The sequence below is a fragment of the Phocoena sinus genome, chromosome 3 (genome assembly GCF_008692025.1).
Source record: "Phocoena sinus isolate mPhoSin1 chromosome 3, mPhoSin1.pri, whole genome shotgun sequence".
Taxonomy (NCBI): Eukaryota; Metazoa; Chordata; class Mammalia; order Artiodactyla; family Phocoenidae; genus Phocoena; species Phocoena sinus.
Window position 1 is genome coordinate 146,856,466 of NC_045765.1, and position 20,674 is coordinate 146,877,139.

Consider the following 20,674-nt stretch of genomic DNA (forward strand, 5'->3'; position numbering starts at 1 on the left):
CTGAGAAAGTGGTATTTGAGTTAACTTCTGAAGGATGAGCAGGGGTGCTGGGGAGAACATTGACATGCAGAAGCCTCATATACATTGGTTACGTTGGTCTGGAATATGAGAAACAAAAGTAAGAGAAATCATGGCTACCATGTATTGAATATTTACTTAGTGCCTGGCATTGTGTTCAATATTAATTATATACAATGCTTGAGTTCTTTCAGTGACCTTGTCAGTTAAAAATTATTTATCCCCATTTTAGAGTCAGTAAACTAAGGCACAGTTTCAGAAACATGCTCAAGACCAATACAGTAAGACGCAGAGCTAGGTCTGTGAAACCCCACACCTGCACACTTAACCATCAGGCTATACCATCTCCCAATATAATGGGCCCTATTAAAAGACAATGCATCAGAATAGATAAGGTTTCCACCAGGTTCACTAGTAAAAGGACAAATATACTTTTAAAAATACTATTATAGTACCCATAGGAATGGCGGAAACACTGTCATAGATGCATGTGGTAATAATGAGACAATTACAGTACATGCAACACCCAGAGCCCCAACGATAGCCCAGCCCTAAGGAATCCTATTTTCCATCACATCACACACGTGTACGCACCCAACTACCCACCAGAGATGAGTGAAACAGGAGTGGACTTCCAACCCAGAGAGCCTAATCTACAGGCTGCCAATAGCCTTTGAGACAACCCAGCATGGAAAGCTCCACCAAGGCAAACTTGTACAGGTTCAACCACAATTATATTCTCCAAGATATGGACTGGGAAATAGAGGAGTTTAAGACTTGGTATAGAGAGAGAGCAGAGTTATTCCAGGAGTGCAGAGATTATTAAAGTTAGAAAACTCTAGTAATGAAGGTGGTTCAAAGATACAAATGTCCAATTATAAGTTAAATATCAATACATTCCAGGGATGAGATGTACAGCAAGATGACCGTAGTCAACAATACTGTACTGTATATTTGAAAGTTACTAAGATAGTAGACTTTTATAGTTCTCATCACCAGAAAAAAAATTTGTTTGTAACTATGTGAGATGATCAATGTTAACCAAACTTATTGTGATGATCATTTCTCAATATATACAAATATCAAATCCTTATGTTGTACTTATACAATGTTATATGTCAGTTATATCTCAATAAAACTGGGGTTCAGGGGGAAAACCCTGGTAATGCAACTCACCACATTATAACAGAATAAAGAAAAAATCTGATTATTTCAATAGATGTAGAAAACGCATTTGATAATATTCAATCACCCCAACCTACACAGGTGATAAATTCCACAGAACTGAATACCCACACACAGGCACATACACATGTAAGTACAAACAAAATTGAGGAAATGTGAGTAAAATTAGTGCACTGTATCAGTGTCAATATCCTGGTTGTGATCTTACATATAGTTTTCCAAAATGTTACCACTGGGGAAAACTAGGCACTATATACGAGGAATGTCTCCATATTGCATCTTAAAACTGCAGGTAAATTTGCACTCGTCTCAGTTAAAAAGTCACTTTAAAAAAAGAGAAGGCAAGAGTTGGAGATGAAGGTAGGGAGAAAGAGAGAAGGAGAGAGAGAAGAAGAGAGGGGGGAGAAACAAAGTAACGTTAATAACAAAATTTGTTAAGTTTAAAATATATAATAATAATTTTATTAAAAAATACCATTGCCATTCCATCCTTCTAATGTTTCAGTATAGCCTTATAAAATATTTTAAGCTCCAAATTTTTGCATCTTGAGAAGATCCCAAGCTTTCCAAAGACGCCAACCACATGTTAATCTGATGACTGTGATACTAGCATACATGACATGGGGTCAAGGATATCATGTAGTTTACAATGCCTACAATCAAAAGCTGTGTCCTGACATAGAGAACAGAAATGTGGTTGCCAAGGGGGAGGCGGGTTGGGGAGGGATGGAGTGGGAGCTTGGGGTTAGCAGATGCAAACTAGTATATATAGGATGGATAAACAACAAGGTCTTACTGTACAGCACAGGGAACTATATTCAATATCCTGTGATAAACCATAATGGAAAAGAACATGAAAAAGAATATATATATGTATAACTGAATCACTTTGCTGTACAGCAGAAATTAACACAACATTGTAAATCAGCTATACTTCAATTAAGAAAAGACCTGTGTCCAGATCCTTTCCTAATCTACATTATGTGAATCTTTATGTTTTCTGTGCTATTTTTGTTTCAGTTATCCTAATAAAGGGTATCATTTTGCCAGAACAGAACCTCACCAACAAATAAAAACAAATAAAAGAGAACTTCCACATCTAATAAAGACTCTTTCCCCAAAACCCCACAGTAAACATCACACTTAAATGGTGATGTGAACAGATATGAAATCTGTTACATGCTGTTCACTTTAAAGTTCAGAACAAGGCAAGGATGCCCACTACCGCTACTTACATTCAATACTGTATTGGGATCCTAGTCAGTATCATTAAAAGTTTTAATTTAATTAATTATACTTAATTTAATAGACAATGTAATTAAATATCTCTTAATTAAGCATACTTAAAAGAAGAACTGAAAAGAAACAAAATTGTTACTGTTCACAGGTCTTGTGGTTGTTTAGAAAATGCATGGTAAAACTTTAGAATAGAGTCCACCAACGTTGCTGGATTTGAGATCCAGTAACGAGGACTGAAGAGCTCACGATGGGTGTCACTAACAGAAATTCTAAGTAGATGAGACAACCCATTAGTACAAACAAGAGAAGCAGCAAGAATGAGGAAAGAGCTGAGGCTTAGGATAAAGACCACCGAGTCTTGTTACTCCGCTCCAGCATCTCCCGCTGCAGGAAATCAAGCTCTAGCCTCCGTGAGGCCCCGTATCTCCCTCTTCCACGACACTCACCACAACCACCTGTCTAAACTAACCTGATAAACAGCTGCAGTGGCACTCAAAAGAGCACAGCTAAAACACACGTAACTACGAAAGACAGAATAAGTCATTATGAGGAGCTCCAATTTCTACATTACCATTTTTATTTATGTATAAAATCCATTTTAACGATCCCACCATCAGAGGGAAGCGATATTGTAATCTACAACTACAAATAATCTCTAAAGCAGCAGTATTTGATTTGGAATGTATTACGGATCTTTGTAGTAGGTACACCTTCCAGGGAGATTTTGCCTAGACTACCATTAAAATAAGATTTAACATTCTGAACACAGGAGAACTAATGACCAAGAAGATGGACCTGATAGGGCGATGCAATGCCAACTTTTGCCCACTAAGTATCATCATGTTGGACGACCTGTACTGAAATACTTGAACTTCAACAACCTTAGGAAAGAGGTTAGACAAAATGACACCATTTCTGAGTTTTTAAACCAGAAAATTAATATGAACCCAGTAAAGTAAAGTAACATACAGTGGCATACGTAAAAGACTCGGATGCTTTCAATATTGACACAGGCCACCTCTGGCAGAACTACTGAAGAGAACTACAATGTCCTTTGTGTCCTTTCGCATTCCTGAGGCAAAAGATGACAATACTATCAAAGGTTTCTGCAAACTTGGGCTCCACTTCTTTAATAATTAAGAACACCCTGTCCAACAGGACAGCCACTGGCCACTTATCGCTACTGAGCACTTGAACTGAATTAAGATACTCTGTAAGGGTAAAATACACACTGGATTTCAAAGACTTCATACAAGAAAAAAATATATACAATCTCAGTCATAATTTTACATTGATTAAATGTTGAAATGATTTTTTCTATTTAAGTGAAATAAAATGTATTATTAAAATTAATTTCATCTGTTTTTTTTTAACTTTTTCTAATGTGGTTACTAAAAACTTTTTAATTACATTTGTGGCTCACATTACATATCTAGAAGACAGTGTTAATTTAGAAAGTCAAAAGGTATTTTAAATGATACGTGTATAATATATAAATCGCATTTAAGACATTAATACATGTTTATAAGACCCTTTGTATGTCGTTTAGTAGCAAATTCCTATAAAGGCAGGCATGATCTTGTGACAATAGTACAAAAGAGGCACCATTCGTTGAGTTCCAACTTCTTGACCAGACAGTGCTAAAGACTTCAGCTAGATTATCTGTAACCCTCCCATCCTCATCTGAATGAGGGAGACTGAGGAATCTGCCCCAGATCACACAGCTAGATGTCCCTCTACTTAATCCTGAGCCTGGCCTGAGCTCCTGACTCCAGTCCACTCTTGGAAGAGGCATGAGTAACAACCTCACTAATGGTGTGCGACACTCTGGAATACTTCAGTAGGGAACAGCCTGCAGCAGAAGGAGGCGACAACACGGCCACAAAAGAGAGAAGCAGACTGGCCACGAAGCTAAGACAGATTGCCAAAAGAAGGAGCCTTCTAAAATCCAAAATACCTTCCTCACCAAGCTCTGGAAAAATCAGGCATGCAAAACTTTGGCAATCCTTCATCCATCTTCTCCCCCAACACGCTCCTAGCAGAATAGGTGATGGAAGTCTCCAGATCTCTGCTCAGCATGACCACAAGTACCCACAGAAAGCAATTTCCCTTCCTTCAGCAGCTGGCAAAGTGTAAGTGAAGCGTGGGGTGATGGGCGCCTGGTGGGGAGGAGGGAGGAAAGCTGGCCAGAAAAAAAAAAAAAACACAGGAAGCAACAGTGACATTCAGACGAGAACCTAGGAATGGTTCAGAACAGGACGATTTATCACACCTGATTTAATTTGAAGACTGTTTTCAGGATGCGAAGGTCTAGACTCATAATCAGTTACTTACGTAATCCTCCTCACTGAGCCCTTGCTTCTCAACAGAACTTTTCACCTCCATGGAAAACTTCTCAAACTCAGGTTTCACTGTCCTCAGTAGAGTGACTGTTTGGAGGGATGAGTACGCTTGCTTAGCTTCAAAGTCGTGTTTGTCTCCTCTCTTCCATGAGCCATCTCCTACGGGAGAAGTAAAAATATTTATAATTCCAAGCCAGTCACCATAAAGGGGCCATTCTCCCTTTTCAACTGCGAATTGTCTCTACATGTTTCTTTTGGTGGCTGGGGCAGGAGGTATTGTCACAGTTTTGCATTTGGATAGAAAGTGACAATGTCAAGATCCTCAAAGGAGAAGAACACGTGTTCCTTTGAAATGTGAGGCAGAAACAAAAGCACTGTTGTGTTAATTGCCTTATAATAACCCTGTAACTAATTTTCAGCCCCCAAGAATTGCAGCACTGCAGGAGTAAGCAGTAGGTCTATTCCTTTCCATCCACACTTAGTTTTGAATATTTTTTAATCAACTGTGGAGGTCAACCAAGATGTTACTGTGCTACAGGAAACCCGACACTACGTAGATGTGGAAGGCAGGGATGGCTACATACGACAACACGAGTATTATAAAGTTGGTGCTAAAAGGAAAAGGTTTGAGGGCTTCCCTGGTGGCGCAGTGTTTGAGAGTCTGCCTGCCGATGCAGGGGACACGGGTTCGTGCCCCGGTCCGGGAAGATCCCACAAGCCGCGGAGTGGCTGGGCCTGTGAGCCATGGCTGCTGGGCCTGCGCGTCCGGAGCCTGTGCTCCGCAACGGGAGAGGCCCCAACAGTGAGAGGCCCGCGTACGGCCAAAAAAAAAAAAAAAAAGGTAACAGATTATTGATATTTCTTGAAATGTTTCTCGAATCTCTTCAGACTGAAAAGTAGCTTAGGTGAACTTGAGGATTTATATCTCTCTAGTGCTGGCAACATCAAAAAGATTATTTATTGGACAAGTCGATCTGTGCACCAATAGTAATAAAATAAAAATTGCTAACATTTATTGAGTGTATATATATATATATATGTATATATATATATTATAATAAAAGCTTAGTTATTGAACACTTTATAAACTCACTTAATCCTCACAAGATCCCGTGACTTTTATCCTCTCTATTTTACAGATGAGGAAACTGAGGCATTCAGTTTTCTGAATTATCCTCTCTATTTTACAGATGAGGAAACTGAGGCATTCAGAAGCTGGGTACCCCGCTGGTTCACGGCTCTCCCTTTCACAAAAGCAAAGGCAAATTACATGGATAAGAATCATTCCTCTTCTCTTTATTATTTCATTTTTGAGAAAACATGTGGCTTGCAGGACCCCAAAAGGAAATATGGACCTCTAACTTTTGACCATAATAATAATAATTCTGTGAATTATCATTATGATTTCTTGAGATCTCTGCAAATACAACAAGGCATTCAACCAGCTGGAGTCCAACATCACAGTCATTTGTTTGCCCTGAGCCCAGAGTCCAGTGCAGATGTCCAGAGCCCAGCGGCTAAGAGAAGATGCTTCTGGAATGTGCAGCCAGGGCTCCATGGCCCTTGCTCTACTCTTACAGAAAAAGTTCAGTTAGGAGCTGGTGGTTTTGGAATTTCTATCATAGCTTAAATCAGACAAACAGATTAACTGAACTACATGCAAGTTTCTGTGACAGCCAGCACAGTGGGCACCATAAATGTTTTGAACAGTCTCCACCACTTCAAGAGGGGGATTTAGAGATGGGCATGTAAACACCTGAAGTCATTACAGGGTAACAGTTAGCTTACTATGCGGGGCGGGCGGTGGTACATGGAAACCATGCAGAGTACAGAGGAAGAGGTAACCAGCTCCAAAGAGGGAAATTTCATGCCAGGAGGAGGCATCAGCCTGGCCCTAATTGTGTGAATAGGATTTTAATAAGAGGAAAAGGGGATGGAAAAGCATGCTTGGCAGAATCTACAGCACGGGCAGAGGTGCAAATGTGTATGACATCCAGTGGGCAGCTGGGAACCTCTGTCTGGAGCATGAGAAAAGGCAGAGACAAAGAATTTGTTTGTGGAGGCATCTGTTTAATCCTAATCCTAAAAATAGCAGCCATTCATTAATTGCTTAGTATGTGCCAGGGAGCTGTTAAAAGATAAATAAGACAGAGTCAAGGACAGAATTCATTAAGGGCTCGATCCATTCGCAGTGAGCACAAGAGTAAATTTCAAGCCACTGAACAAAACTTGATGAAGTCCTCCTCCTCCACTATGAAACCTCCCAAACCCCAGGGAGGCCACAGCTATGCCAGCGCTTGCTCAGAGGGCAAGTGAGCTGTGTGGCACTGTCATCGGCCAGGGCCAACCCCTCTGGGTGCTCAAGACATGGACAACGCGGCCTTCTGTCAAGGGGCCAAATCCATTTGCCAGCAAGACCCCAAATTCTAAGAATGTCCATCTTCAACCCATGAAGGAACCCATTTCTTCTAGGTGTGCGATCCACACGTATTGATTCTTTTTTAATTGACTCGAGGTATCAAGAATCAGCAGGAATGGTGTTTCTTAGGCAAAGAGGGTCAGAGTTCCTCGGCTTTGGGTAAGAGAACCCTCCGGGCACAAGAAAGGAAATAACCCTATAGGGTATTATGCTGTGTAGTTCACATAGAACTGGAAACAGCAACTATCTTAGTTACTAATATGGAAAAAACTTTTTTTTTTTAATCTTGAAAGAAGTGAAATATAGTACAATAAATCTGTCTACCACAATCTAAAAGGGAATGATCTTGGGGTTTCGTTTTCTAGAAAAAAAGAAGGGACTTCCCTGGCGGTCCAGTGGTCAGGGGGCATGGGTTTGAATCCCTGGTCGAGGAACTAAGATCCCACACTGCCGTGTGGCACGGCCGAAAAATAAAAACAAACAAAAATTTTAAAAAAGAAAGAAAGAAGAATGGAAACGAAAGTGCTTAGTAAATGTAAGCCAAACTAAATAGGTATCTAGTCACAACCATAGCCAATACTATGACTTCCTGCTTTGTGTGTGTTTCCTGCTTTGTGTGTGTGTTACTGTGTCAGTAACCTCTCGGGGCCACTGAACCCTAGGAAAAGCAGAGGTTGGCTTGGCATGATACCCCATCAGTGGGGACAAGTTTAATTCAGCAGACACTGGGTGCCTCTGGAGATTTACGAGCGGAACAGAAGAATGACACGATCAGGCTCATGCCTTGGGAAATAGCAATGGATTAGACTGGGGAGACACTGAGGGTTCACAGCCACAGTAATCCAGGCAAGGGGTTACCAAAGGTTATATGTGGGAAGTCACACCCCCGCCAAAAATTGAACATGGCTCTCCGGGTGGTTAGAATTACAGGCATCTTTTCTTTTCTTTTCTTTTTTTATGTGTTTTTCTGACTTTAGCAAATTTTCAGCAGTATATTTACTGCTTTTATAATCATAAAAAGAGGGAGGGCCCTTGAGAATGAATGCAGAGGGCTGTGCAAGAGGAATCTGAAGACTCTACAAGAGTGAGGGAGTGAACGACAGCCGAGAGGGACGCGCGTCACCAGTGATGCCAGAGAGGAAAAGCAAATGGTTGTCAGAAGAAATAGCAGAGCCAGAGGGAGGAGGAAGGGTTACGTGGACACGGAAACACAGTGATTTCAGTTAGGGTCACGGTCAATCCAAGGTGACTGACTACAGAGCACCCAAGTGGCAGCACCAGGCTGGGGTTGGAAAGAGGGGTCTGAAGCCAGCAAGAGAAGTGAGGGCTAGAGAGAATGCTGGCTGTCACGTCCATATGTCTTATACTTAGTACCCAGAAGCAGAGGGCGGAGGGTGAGCACACACACTTTGGGACGCTGTTTTTAGTGGGCAAAGGACTAAAAGGAGACAGAAGAGCTAAGAGAAAGTCCGAAGAATGCTGTGCCACCAAAGCTAAGAAAAACAGGGTTTCCAGAAAGAAATGGACGGAAACAATACGGCAAGGACTAGAGCTGTATATAGCTCTACTATAGCAGCCACTAGCTCCATGGGTGACTGCTTACATTTCAATTACTCAAGATTAAATAAAATTAAAATTTCAGTTTCTCACTCGCACTGGCCACATTTTAAACGTGCAATCGTCACATGTGGCCAGTGGCTCCTGTACTGGGCAACACAGAGTAGGACACAGGCAGCATCATAGAAAGTTCCCCTGGACAGCACTGCTTTAGAAGCATGTAGGCACGGTCTGCACTAAGGCTGATGGCTTTGGTGTTGAGAAGGTCAGCGGTGACCTAACACTCTCAGAGGAGTGGTGGGTCTTGTTGTCATACTCTTACAATGGTCCTGAACAAGGGATTAAGAAGAGGAGAAAGAAGTCGGCTAATGAGAAGTAGGGCAGAGAAGGTGATGCTTGCAGTTGCTTCAGGAATAAGGGAAAGTGAATTTGCTTTCTTTGTTTGGTTTGGTCTTAAACATCATGGAGCCCCAAGCTTGCATTTAGAGTGAGAAGGGTACAGAATATTTGTGAAAGAGGAAATAACCTGTTCAGCACCAAGCCCTGTGCTTGGCAATCCTGCGGCCAGGGAGCTGGTGAGAGCCGGCAGTACTGGGATAACTGTGTCATCCTGTAGCTCTCAGTACTTACCAAGGATCCAGCACATAGAAAGCCTTCGGTAAATGTGCGCTGAATGACGGAGCTGAGACATCACAGACTACATCCAAAAAATGATGCCTGGAGTACACCTGGGCTGGCTGCAGAATACATGGCTCTTGCCCTCTGGAAGCCAATTAAGTGAGACAAAAGGATTGGCCACCCTGCCTCACCCCAACCTCTCCAAATACCCAGGAGTTACCTGCTTGCCTTGAGCGAGGCTGGTCCAGATTCTCCCATCAGTGATAACAGCACCACTTACTGAGCGATGCCATTGTGAATGGCTTTGCCTGGAGCATTTCATTTTTTAATCCTATGAAAACTCTATGAGGAATATTTAAGTATGATCCCCATCTTACAGATAAGGAAACTGAGGCTCAAGGAAATTAACATGCCCGAAGTCACTTGGTTAATAAGTAGAAGCAGGATTCAAACGCAAGCCAGCCTCCAAACTCCAGTGCGGTGCCTGCTCTTCATTCATCTCATCAAAGTTTGGTGTGTTCTAAGATTTAAAACTTCAAATTCAGTGGAGGACAAGAATGTTAAAAATAAAAGTAACAGAGGAAGAAAGATCAGAGGAAGAAGTGTCTAAACGTGGTTTAACAACTCTTACAGTTGAAAGACTGTGTGAGAATTCCTTCTCTTTTCTCACTACCCTAAACTGACTATAACAGGAATATATCACTTTGATAGCAAAATATAAATCCAACCCTTCCCCAGTTTTTCTGCCATTTTTCTACTTTTAGCGAGTCAAGTAATTTATGTGCATGACCAGCCCTGGAATTCTCCCATCCTCACCTTACTGAGTGCCTCTGTGTTCTCAGGAAGTCAGGAAAGCTCTACAATAACCTTACAGTCCCAGACAGGATCGCGCAAATGACTTTCCACCTAACTTACATCCAAAGAACATAATGCCAGCAAATGAAAATGCCAACAGGTGCTATTCAAAACCGTGCAGCGCAATATATATCATCTTCACTCTGGATTTTTTTAAAACCTATCCTCTCAATCTTATTTTCCATCACTTGAATTCCCTCATAATATATTCAGAACTCCTGTAACAATATAATTGGGGCAGATCTGAGAATTTTTCTGAGTGCTCACCAAGACAATCTAATAATCAGTAAATATGGGCACACTATCAATATGTTTTCTTAAAAAACCAATCTCAAGTATTATTTAAAACAGAGCCTTTTTCTAGAACTGGTGTAGACTTTGATGTGAGGAAGCACAGGGAGAGGAGGATGTTGGAGAACTTTTCAGGATAATATATCTGATTCTTAGAGTATAAAAATCTCAGAGAAAGTCCTTTATGAGCGACAGACACCAGAACCTTGGTCTAGGTCACTGTGCCTGCCATAAGATTCTATTTACTGCTTCTATTCTGAAGAGGAAAAGTGCTTCAGGGTCTGCGGCAAACCTCCCTACATCCATTCTCCCATCCATTCTCTCTGTTACTCCCTTAGTAACAGATTCTTGAATTGATGTGGGGTAGCAGTGAGCCCAGCTAAAAGCACACATTTCCTGCCCCCCCCCCCGCAACCACGGGTAGCAAATGATACGTAAGCGAAAGTTAATGAGTGGGGCTTCGAGAGAGCCCTTCAAACAGAACTGAGTCAACTGAAAAGGATCTCTTTTTGCCTCTCATCTTTCCCTTTCTGTCTTGCCTAGAATTAAGACACAATCCCTGGAATCCTAGCCACTACCTCATGATCTTGAGGATGGATGCCATTCACTAGGATTGAGGGAGCAGAAAACAAGAAGAAGCTTGGGTCCCTGATGACATTATGGAACCATCATTCTGCCCCGGACTGCCCACCTCTGCACTTCTTACAGTTGAGAGAATAAACCTCTACATTTGTTTAAATTACTATAGCTGGAAGTCTTGGTTATTTGCAGGCAGATATAATTCCTAATGCACCCAGATCCTTAGGATGTACTAGATAAAAGTTGACTAATTTGGTAACAAAAAAATGTATGACCTAGGGCTTCCCTGGTGGTGCAGTAGTTGAGAGTCCTCCTGCCGATGCAGGGGACACGGGTTTGTGCCCCGGTCCGGGAAGATGCCACATGCCACAGAGCGGCTGGGCCCGTGAGCCATGGCCGCTGAGCCTGCACGTCCGGAGCCAGTGCTCCGCAACGGGAGAGGCCACAACAGTGAGAGGCCCACATACCACACACAAAAAAAAAGTATGGCCTAAATCAAGCTATATAACTGCACCACAAGAAAATGCACAAACTTACCACTTTTAAAGTACTATATGTAATGGTCAAAGTAAACTAAAATTAATAGTAAATATAATGAACATTTACTAAACACTCATCATGTTCCAAGAAGTTTTCTGTTTCTCTCACATACACCACCTCATTTATTACTCAGCCTGATGCCATGAGATAAGTACTATTATTATCATTAGAAGAAACTAACACTTGCAGGGGAAGGGCAGGGTTATGTCAGTTTGCTAAGAGCTAGTACATGGCACAGACTCTCAGCCAGGCTGACAGCCAAGCGCAAAGCCTAAGCAACCAGGCTGTAAAAGGGAAAAGAAAGGGGATATAATCAGAAAAACCCTGACACCACAGAAATACAAAGGATCATGAGACACTACTATAAGCAACTGTATGCCAATAAAATGGACAACATGGAAGAAATGGACAAATTCTAAGAAAGGTACAATCTCCCAAGACTGAACCAGGAAGAACAGAAATATGACCAGACCAGTCACAAGCACTGAAATTGAAACTGTTATTTAAAAACTCCCAACAAACAAAAGCTCAGGACCTGATGGCTTCACAGGCGAATTCTATCAAATATTTAAAGAAGAGCTAATACCTATCCTTCTGAAACTGTTCCAAAAAATTGCAGGGGAAGAAAAACTCCCAAACTCATTCTATGAGCTCACCATCACCCTGATACCAAAACCAGACAAAAATGTCCCAGAAAAGAAAATTACAGGCCAATATCACTGACGAACATAGATGCAAAAATCCTCAACAAAATACTAGCCATCTGAATCCAACAATACATTAAAAGAATCATATACCATGATCAAGTGGGATTTATCCCAGGGATGCAAGGATTTTTCAAAATCCACAAATCAGTCAGTGTGATACACCACATCAACAAATTGAAGAATAAAAGCCATATGAGCATCGCAATAGATGCAGAAAAAGGTTTTGACAAAATTCAACACCCATTTATGATAAAAACTCTATAGAAAGCGGGCACAGAGGGAATATACCTCAACATAATAAAGGCCATATATGACAAAACTACAGCTAATATCATACTCAATGGAGAAAAGCTGAAAGCATTTCCTCTAAGATCAGGAACAAGACAAGGATGTCCACTCTTGCCACTTTTATTCAACATAATTTTGGAAGTCCTAGCTATGGCAATCAGAGAAGAAAAAGAAATAAAAGGAATCCAAATTGGAAAAGAAAAGTTAAACTGTCACTGTTTGCAGATGACATGATACTATACGTAGAAAATCCCAAAGATGGTACTAGAAAACTACTAGAGCTCATCAATGAATTTGGTAAAGTTGCAGGTTACAAAATTAATTAATACACAGAAATCTGTTGCATTCCTATACACTAACAACAAAAGATCAGAAAGAGAAATTCAAGAAACAATCCCACGTACCATCACATCAAAAAGAATAAAATACTTAGGAATAAACCTACCTAAGGTGACAAAAGACCTGCACTCTGAAAACTATAAGATGCTGATGAAAGAAATCAAAGAAGACACAAACAGATGGAAAGATATACCATGTTCTTGGATTGGAAGAATCCATACTGTCAAAATGATGATACTACCCAAGGGAGTCTGCAGATTCAATGCAATCCCTATCAAATTACCAATGGCATTTTTCACAGAACTAGAACAAAAAAATCTTAAAATGTTTATGGAGACACAAAAGACCCTGAATAGCTAAAGCAATCTTGAGAAAGAAAATGGAGCTGGAGGAATCAGGCGTCCTCACTTCAGACTATATTACAAAGCTATAGTCATCAAAACAGTATGGTACTGGGCTTCCCTGGTGGCACAGTCGTTAAGAATCTGCCTGCCAGTACAGGGGACATGGGTTCGAGCCCTGGTCTGGGAAGATCCCACATACCGTGGAGCAACTAAGCCCATGCACCACAACTACTGAGCCTGTGCTCTATAGCCTGCAAGTCACAACTACTGAGCCCATGAGCCTAGAGCCCATGCTCCACAACAAAAGAAGCCACCACGATCAGAAACCTGCACACTGCAACGAAGAGTAGCCCCAACTCACCGCAACTAGAGAAAGCCCACGCACAGCAACGAAGAACCAATGCAGCCAAAAATAAATAATTTTTTTAAAAAAAACAGTATGGTACTGGCACAAAAATAGAAATATAGATCAATGGCATAGGATAGAAAGCCCAGAAATAAACCCACACTCCTATGGTCTATTAATCTACAACAAAGAAGTCAAGACTATACAATGGGGGAAAGACAGTCTCTTTAATAAATGGTGCTGGAAAAACTGGACAGCTACATGTAAAAAAATGAAATTAGAACACTCTTTAACACCATACACAAAAATAAGCTCAAAATGGATTAAAGACCTAAACGTAAGACTGAACACTATAAAACTCTTAGAGAAAACATAGGCAGAACACTCTCTGACATAAACTGCAGCAAGATTTTTTCTGATCTGTCTCCCAGAGTCATGGAAATAAAAACAAAAATAAACAAATGGGACCTAATTTAACTCAAAAACTTTTGCACAGCAAAGGAAACCATAAATAAAACAAAAAGACAACCCACAGATTGGGAGAAAATATTTGCAAATGATGTGACCAACAAGGGATTAGTCTCCAAAATTTACAAACAGCTCAAGTGGCTTAATATCATCAAAACAAACAACCCAATCAAAACATGGACAGAAGACCTAAATAGACATTTCTCCAAAGAAGACATATAGATGACCAAGAGGCACATGAAAAGACGTTCAACATCGCTAATTACTAGAGAAATGCAAATCAAAACTACAGTGAGATATCACCTCACACCAGTCAAAACAGCTATCATCAAAAAATCTACATGCTGGAGAGTGCGTGAAGAGAAGGGAACCCTCCCACACCGTTGGTGGGAATGTAAATTGGTACAGCCACTGTGTAGAACAGTATGGAGGTTCCTTAAAAAACTAAATATAGGAAAATCCGGGGGACCTTGAAGACGGCGGAAGAGTAAGACGCGGAGATCGCCTTCCTCCCCACGGATACACCAGAAATACATCCACACGTGGAACAACTCCTACAGAACTCCTACTGAAGGCTGGCAGAAGACCTCAGACCTCCCAAAAGGCAAGAAACTCCCCACGTAACTGGGTAGGGCAAAAGAAAAAACAGAGACAAAAGAATAAGGACGGCACCTGCACCAGTGGGAGGGAGCTGTGAAGGAGGAAAAGTTTCTACACACTAGGAAGCCCCTCCGCGGGCGGAGACTGCGGGAGGCGGAGGGGGGAGCTTCGGGACCGCGGAGTGGTGCACAGCGACGGGTGTGGAGGGCAAAGAGGGGAGATTCCTGCACAGACGATCGGTGCCGACCGGCACTCACCAACCCGAGAGGCTTGTCTGCTCACCCGCCGGGGCGGGCGGGGCTGCGAGCTGAGGCTCGGGTTTCGGTTTTGGACAGAGCGCAGGGAGAGGACTGGGGTTGGCGGCTTGAGCATAGCCTGAAGGGGTTGGTGCGCCACGACTAGCCGGGAGGGAGTTCGGGGAAAAGCCTGCACCGGCCGAAGAGGCAAGAGACTTTTTCTTCCCTCTTTGTTTTCTGGTGCGCGAGGAGAGGGGTTTAAGAGCGCTGCTTAAAGGAACTCCAGAGACGGGAGCGAGCCGCGGCTAAAAGCGCGAACCCCAGAGACGGGCGCGAGCCGCGGCTGAGGGCGCGAGCCCCCGAGACGGGCGCGAGCCGCGGCTGAAAGCGCAAACCCCAGAGACGGGCGCGAGCCACGGCTAAAACCGCGGACCCAAGAGCCGGGCGGGAGACGCTAAGGCTGCTGCTGCCGCCACCAAGGGGCCTGTGTGCGAGCACAGGTCACTCTCCGCGCCCCTCTTCCGCGGAGCCTGTGCAGCCCGCCACTGGCAGGTTCCCGGGATCCAGGGACAACTTCCCCGGGACAACGCACGGCGGGCCTCAGGCTGGTGCAACGTCACGCCGGCCTCTGCCGCAACGTCACGCTGCCTCTGCCGCCGCAGGCCGGCCCCGCACGCAGTGCCCCTCCTTCCCCCATCCCCCAACCCCCGGCCTGAGTGAGCCGGAGGCCCCGAATCAGCGGCTCCTTTAACCCCGTCCTGTCTGAGCGAAAAAACAGACGCCCTCCAGCGACCTACATGCAGAGGCAGGGCCAAATCCAAAGCTGAGCTCCTGTGAGCTGTGAGAACAAAGAAGAGAAAGGGAAATCTCTCCCAGCAGCCACAGAAGCAGCGGATTAAAGCTCCACAATCAACTTGATATACCCTGCATCTGTGGAATACCTGAATAGACAAGGAATGATCCCAAATTGAAGAGGTGGAATTTAGGAGCGAGATCTATGATTTTTTTCCCTTTTCCTCTTTTTGTGAATGTGTACGTGTATGCTTCTGTGTGAGACCTGGTCTGTATACTCTTGCTTCCACCATTTGTCCTAGGGCTCTATCCGTCCATGACTTTTTTTTAAAAATTCTTTTTCTTAATAATTAAGTTTAATTGTAATAACTTTATTATACTTTACCTTCGTTCTTTCTTTCCTTCCTTCCTTCCCTCCTTTAGACAACGAATCACCCCAAATTGAGGAGGTGGTCTCACGGAGCAGGATTTATGATTTTTCCCCCTTTACCTCTTTTTGTGAAGGTGTATGTGTATGCTTCTGTGTAAGATTTTCTCTGTATAGCTTTGCTTCCAACATTTGTCCTAAGGTTCTATCCGTCCCTTTTTTTTTTTTCTAAATATTTTTTAATTCAATAACTATATTATACTTTATTTTATTTTTACTGTATCATCTTTCTTTCTGTCTTTTTTCCTTCTTTCCCTCCTTCCTTCCTTCCTCCCTCCCTCCCTCCCTCCCTCCTTTCTTTCCTTCTTTGCTTCTTTCTTCCTTCCTTCCTTTCCTCCTTTCCTTCTTTCTTTACTCATACTTCTACTAATTCTCCCTACTTTTTCTCCCTTTTATTCTGAGCTGTGTGGATGAAAGGCTCTTGGTGTTCCAGCCAGGAGTCAGGGCTCTGCCTCTGAGGTAGGAGAGCCAACTTCAGGACACTGGTCAACAAGAGACCTCCCACCTCCACATAATATTAAACGGTGGAAATATCCCAGAGACCTCCATCTTAACACCAGCACCCAGCTTCACTCAACGACCAGCAAGCCACAGTGCTGGACAACCTATGCCAAACAACTAGCAAAACAGGAACACAACCCCACCCATTAGCAGAGAGGCTGCCTAAAATCATAATAAGGCCAGAGACACCCCAAAACACACCACCAGACGTGAACCTGCCCACTAGAGAGACAAGATCCAGCCTCATCCAGCACAACACAGGCACTAGTCCCCTCCACCAGGAAGCCTACACAACCCACTGAAACAACCTTAGCCACTGGAGACAGACATCAAAAACAACGGGAACTACGAAAGTGCAGCCTGCAAAAAGGAGACCCCAAACACAGTAAGATAAGCAAAATGAGAAGACAGAAAAACACACAGCAGATGAAGGAGCAAGATAAAAACCCACCAGACCTAACAAATGAAGAGGAAATAGGCAATCTACCTGAAAAAGAATTCAGAATAATGATAGTAAGGATGATCCGAAATCTTGGAAGTAGAATGGACAAAATGCAAGAAACAGTTAACAAGGACCTACAAGAACTAAAGATGAAACAAGCAACGATGAACAATGCAATAAATGAAATTAAAATCACTCTAGATAGGATCAATAGCAGAATAACTGAGGCAGAAGAACGGATAAGTGACCTGGAAGATAAAGTAGTGGAAATAACTACTGCAGAGCAGAATAAAGAAAAAAGAATGAAAAGAACTGAGGACAGTCTCAGAGACCTCTGGGACAACATGAAACGCACCAACATTCGAATTATAGGGGTTCCAGAAGAAGAAGAAAGAAAGAAAGGGACTGAGAAAATATTTGAAGAGATTATAGTTGAAAACTTCCCTAATATGGGAAAGGAAATAGTTAATCAAGTCCAGGAAGCACAGAGGGTCCCATACAGGATAAATACAAGGAGAAACACGCCAAGACACATATTAATCAAACTGTCAAAAATTAAATACAAAGAAAGCATATTAAAAGCAGCAAGGGAAAAACAACAAATAACACACAAGGGAATCCCCATAAGGTTAACAGCTGATCTCTCAGCAGAAACCCTACAAGCCAGAAGGGAGTGGCAGGACATACTGAAAGTGATGAAGGAGAATAGCCTGCAACCAAGACTACTCTACCCAGCAAGGATCTCATTCACATTTGATGGAGAAATTAAAACCTTTACAGACAAGCAAAAGCTGAGAGAGTTCAGCACCACCAAACCAGCTTTACAACAAATGCTAAAGGAACTTCTCTAGACACGAAACACAAGAGAAGGAAATGACCTATAGTAGCGAACCCAAAACAATATATAAAATGGAAATAGGAACATACATATCGATAATTACCTTAAATGTAAATGGACTAAATGCTCCCACCAAAAGACACATATTGGCTGAATGGATACAAAAACAAGACCCTTATATATGCTGTCTACAAGAGACCCACTTCAGAACTAGAGACAGATACAGACTGAAAGTAAGGGGATGGAAAAAGATATTCCATGTAAATGGAAACCAAAAGAAAGCTGGAGTAGCAATTCTCATATCAGACAAAATAGACTTTAAAATAAGGACTATTAAAAGGGACAAAGAAGGACACTACATAATGATCAAGGGATCGATCCAAGAAGAAGATATAACAATTGTAAATATTTATGCACCCAACATAGGAGCACCTCAATACATAAGGCAAATACTAACAACCATAAAAGGGGAGATCAACAGTAACACATTCATAGTAGGGGACTTTAACACCCCACTTTCACCCATGGACAGATCATCCAAAATGAAAATAAATAAGGAAACACAAGCTTTAAATGATACATTAAACAAGATGGACTTAATTGATGTTTATAGGACACTCCATCCAAAAACAACAGAATACACATTTTTCTCAAGTGCTCATGGAACATTCTCCAGGATAGATCATATCTTGGGTCACAAATCAAGCCTTGGTAAATTTAAGAAAACTGAAATTGTATCAAGTATCTTTTCCGACCACAACGCCATGAGACTAGATATCAATTACAGGAAAAGATCTTTAAAAAATACAAACACATGGAGGCTAAACAATACACTACTTAATAATGAAGTGATCACTGAAGAAATCAAAGAGGAAATAAAAAAATACCTAGAAACAAATGACAATGGAGACACAACGACCCAAAACCTATGGGATGCAGCAAAAGCAGTTCTAAGGGGGAAGTTTATAGCAATACAAGCCCACCTTAAGAAGCAGGAAACATCTCGAATAAACAGCCTAACCTTGCACCTCAAGCAATTAGAGAAAGAAGAACAAAAAAACCCCAAAGCTAGCAGAAGGAAAGAAATCATAAAAATCAGATCAGAAATAAATGAAAAAGAAATGAAGGAAACAATAGCAAAGATCAATAAAACTAAAAGCTGGTTCTTTGAGAAGATAAACAAAATAGATAAACCACTAGCCAGACTCATCAAGAAAAAAAGGGAGAAGACTCAAATCAATAGAATTAGAAATGAAAAAGGAGAAGTAACAACTGACACTGCAGAAATAAAAAAAATCATGAGAGATTACTACAAGCAACTCTATGCCAATAAAATGGACAATCTGGAAGAAATGGACAAATTCTTAGAAATGCACAACCTGCCAAGACTGAATCAGGAAGAAATAGAAAATATGAACAGACCAATCACAAGCACTGAAATTGAAACTGTGATTAAAAACCTTCCAACAAACAAAAGCCCAGGACCAGATGGCTTCACAGGTGAATTCTATCAAACGTTTAGAGAAGAGCTAACACCTATCCTTCTCAAACTCTTCCAAAATATAGCAGAGGGAGGAACACTCCCAAATTCCTTCTACGAAGCCACCATCACCTTGATACCAAAACCAGACAAGGATGTCACAAAGAAAGAAAACTACAGGCCAATATCACTGATGAACATAGATGCAAAAATCCTCAACAAAATACTAGCAAACAGAATCCAAAAGCACATTAAAAGGATCATACACCATGATCAAGTGGGGTTTATTCCAGGAATGCAAGGATTCTTCAATATACGCAAATCTATCAATGTGATAAACCATATTAACAAATTGAAGGAGAAAAACCATATGATCATCTCAATAGATGCAGAGAAAGCTTTCGACAAAATTCAACACCCATTTATGATAAAAACCCTCCAGAAAGTAGGCATAGAGGGAACTTTCCTAAACATAATAAAAGCCATATATGACAAGCCCACAACAAACATCATCCTCAATGGTGAAAAACTGAAAGCATTTCCACTAAGATCAGGAACAAGACAAGGTTGCCCACTCTCACCACTCTTATTCAACATAGTTTTGGAAGTTTTAGCCACAGCAATCAGAGAAGAAAAGGAAATAAAAGGAATCCAAATCGGAAAAGAAGAAGTAAAGCTGTCACTGTTTGCAGATGACATGATACTATACATAGAGAATCCTAAAGATGCTACCAGAAAACTACTAGAGCTAATCAATGAATTTGGTAAAGTAGCAGGATACAAAATTAATGCACAGAAATCTCTGGCATTCCTATATACTAATGATGAAAAATCTGAAAGTGAAATCAAGAAAGCACTCCCATTTACCATTGCAACAAAAAGAATAAAATATCTAGGAATAAACCTACCTAAGGATACGAAAGACCTGTATGCAGAAAATTATAAGACACTGATGAAAGAAATTAAAGATGATACAAATAGATGGAGAGATATACCATGTTCTTGGATGGGAAGAATCAACATTGTGAAAATGACTCTACTACCCAAAGCAATCTACAGATTCAATGCAATCCCTATCAAACTACCACTGGCATTTTTCACAGAACTAGAACAAAAAATTTCGCAATTTGTATGGAAACACAAAAGACCCCGAATAGCCAAAGCAATCTTGAGAACGAAAAAAGGAGCTGGAGGAATCAGGCTCCCTGACTTCAGACTATACT

At 41.6% G+C, this 20,674-nt stretch overlaps 1 protein-coding gene across 3 annotated transcripts in view; it reads right to left on the bottom strand.

The window, feature by feature from the left end:
- NPR3 (natriuretic peptide receptor 3) overlaps positions 1-20,674 on the bottom strand; it is a 73,465-nt gene that overhangs the window by 36,114 nt on the left and 16,677 nt on the right. For all 3 annotated transcript variants that reach the window (XM_032627389.1, XM_032627391.1, XM_032627390.1), the window contains one exon: positions 4,777-4,943. In XM_032627389.1, coding sequence (XP_032483280.1) covers positions 4,777-4,943 — 167 coding nt within the window. The remainder of the gene's footprint in view (positions 1-4,776; positions 4,944-20,674) is intronic.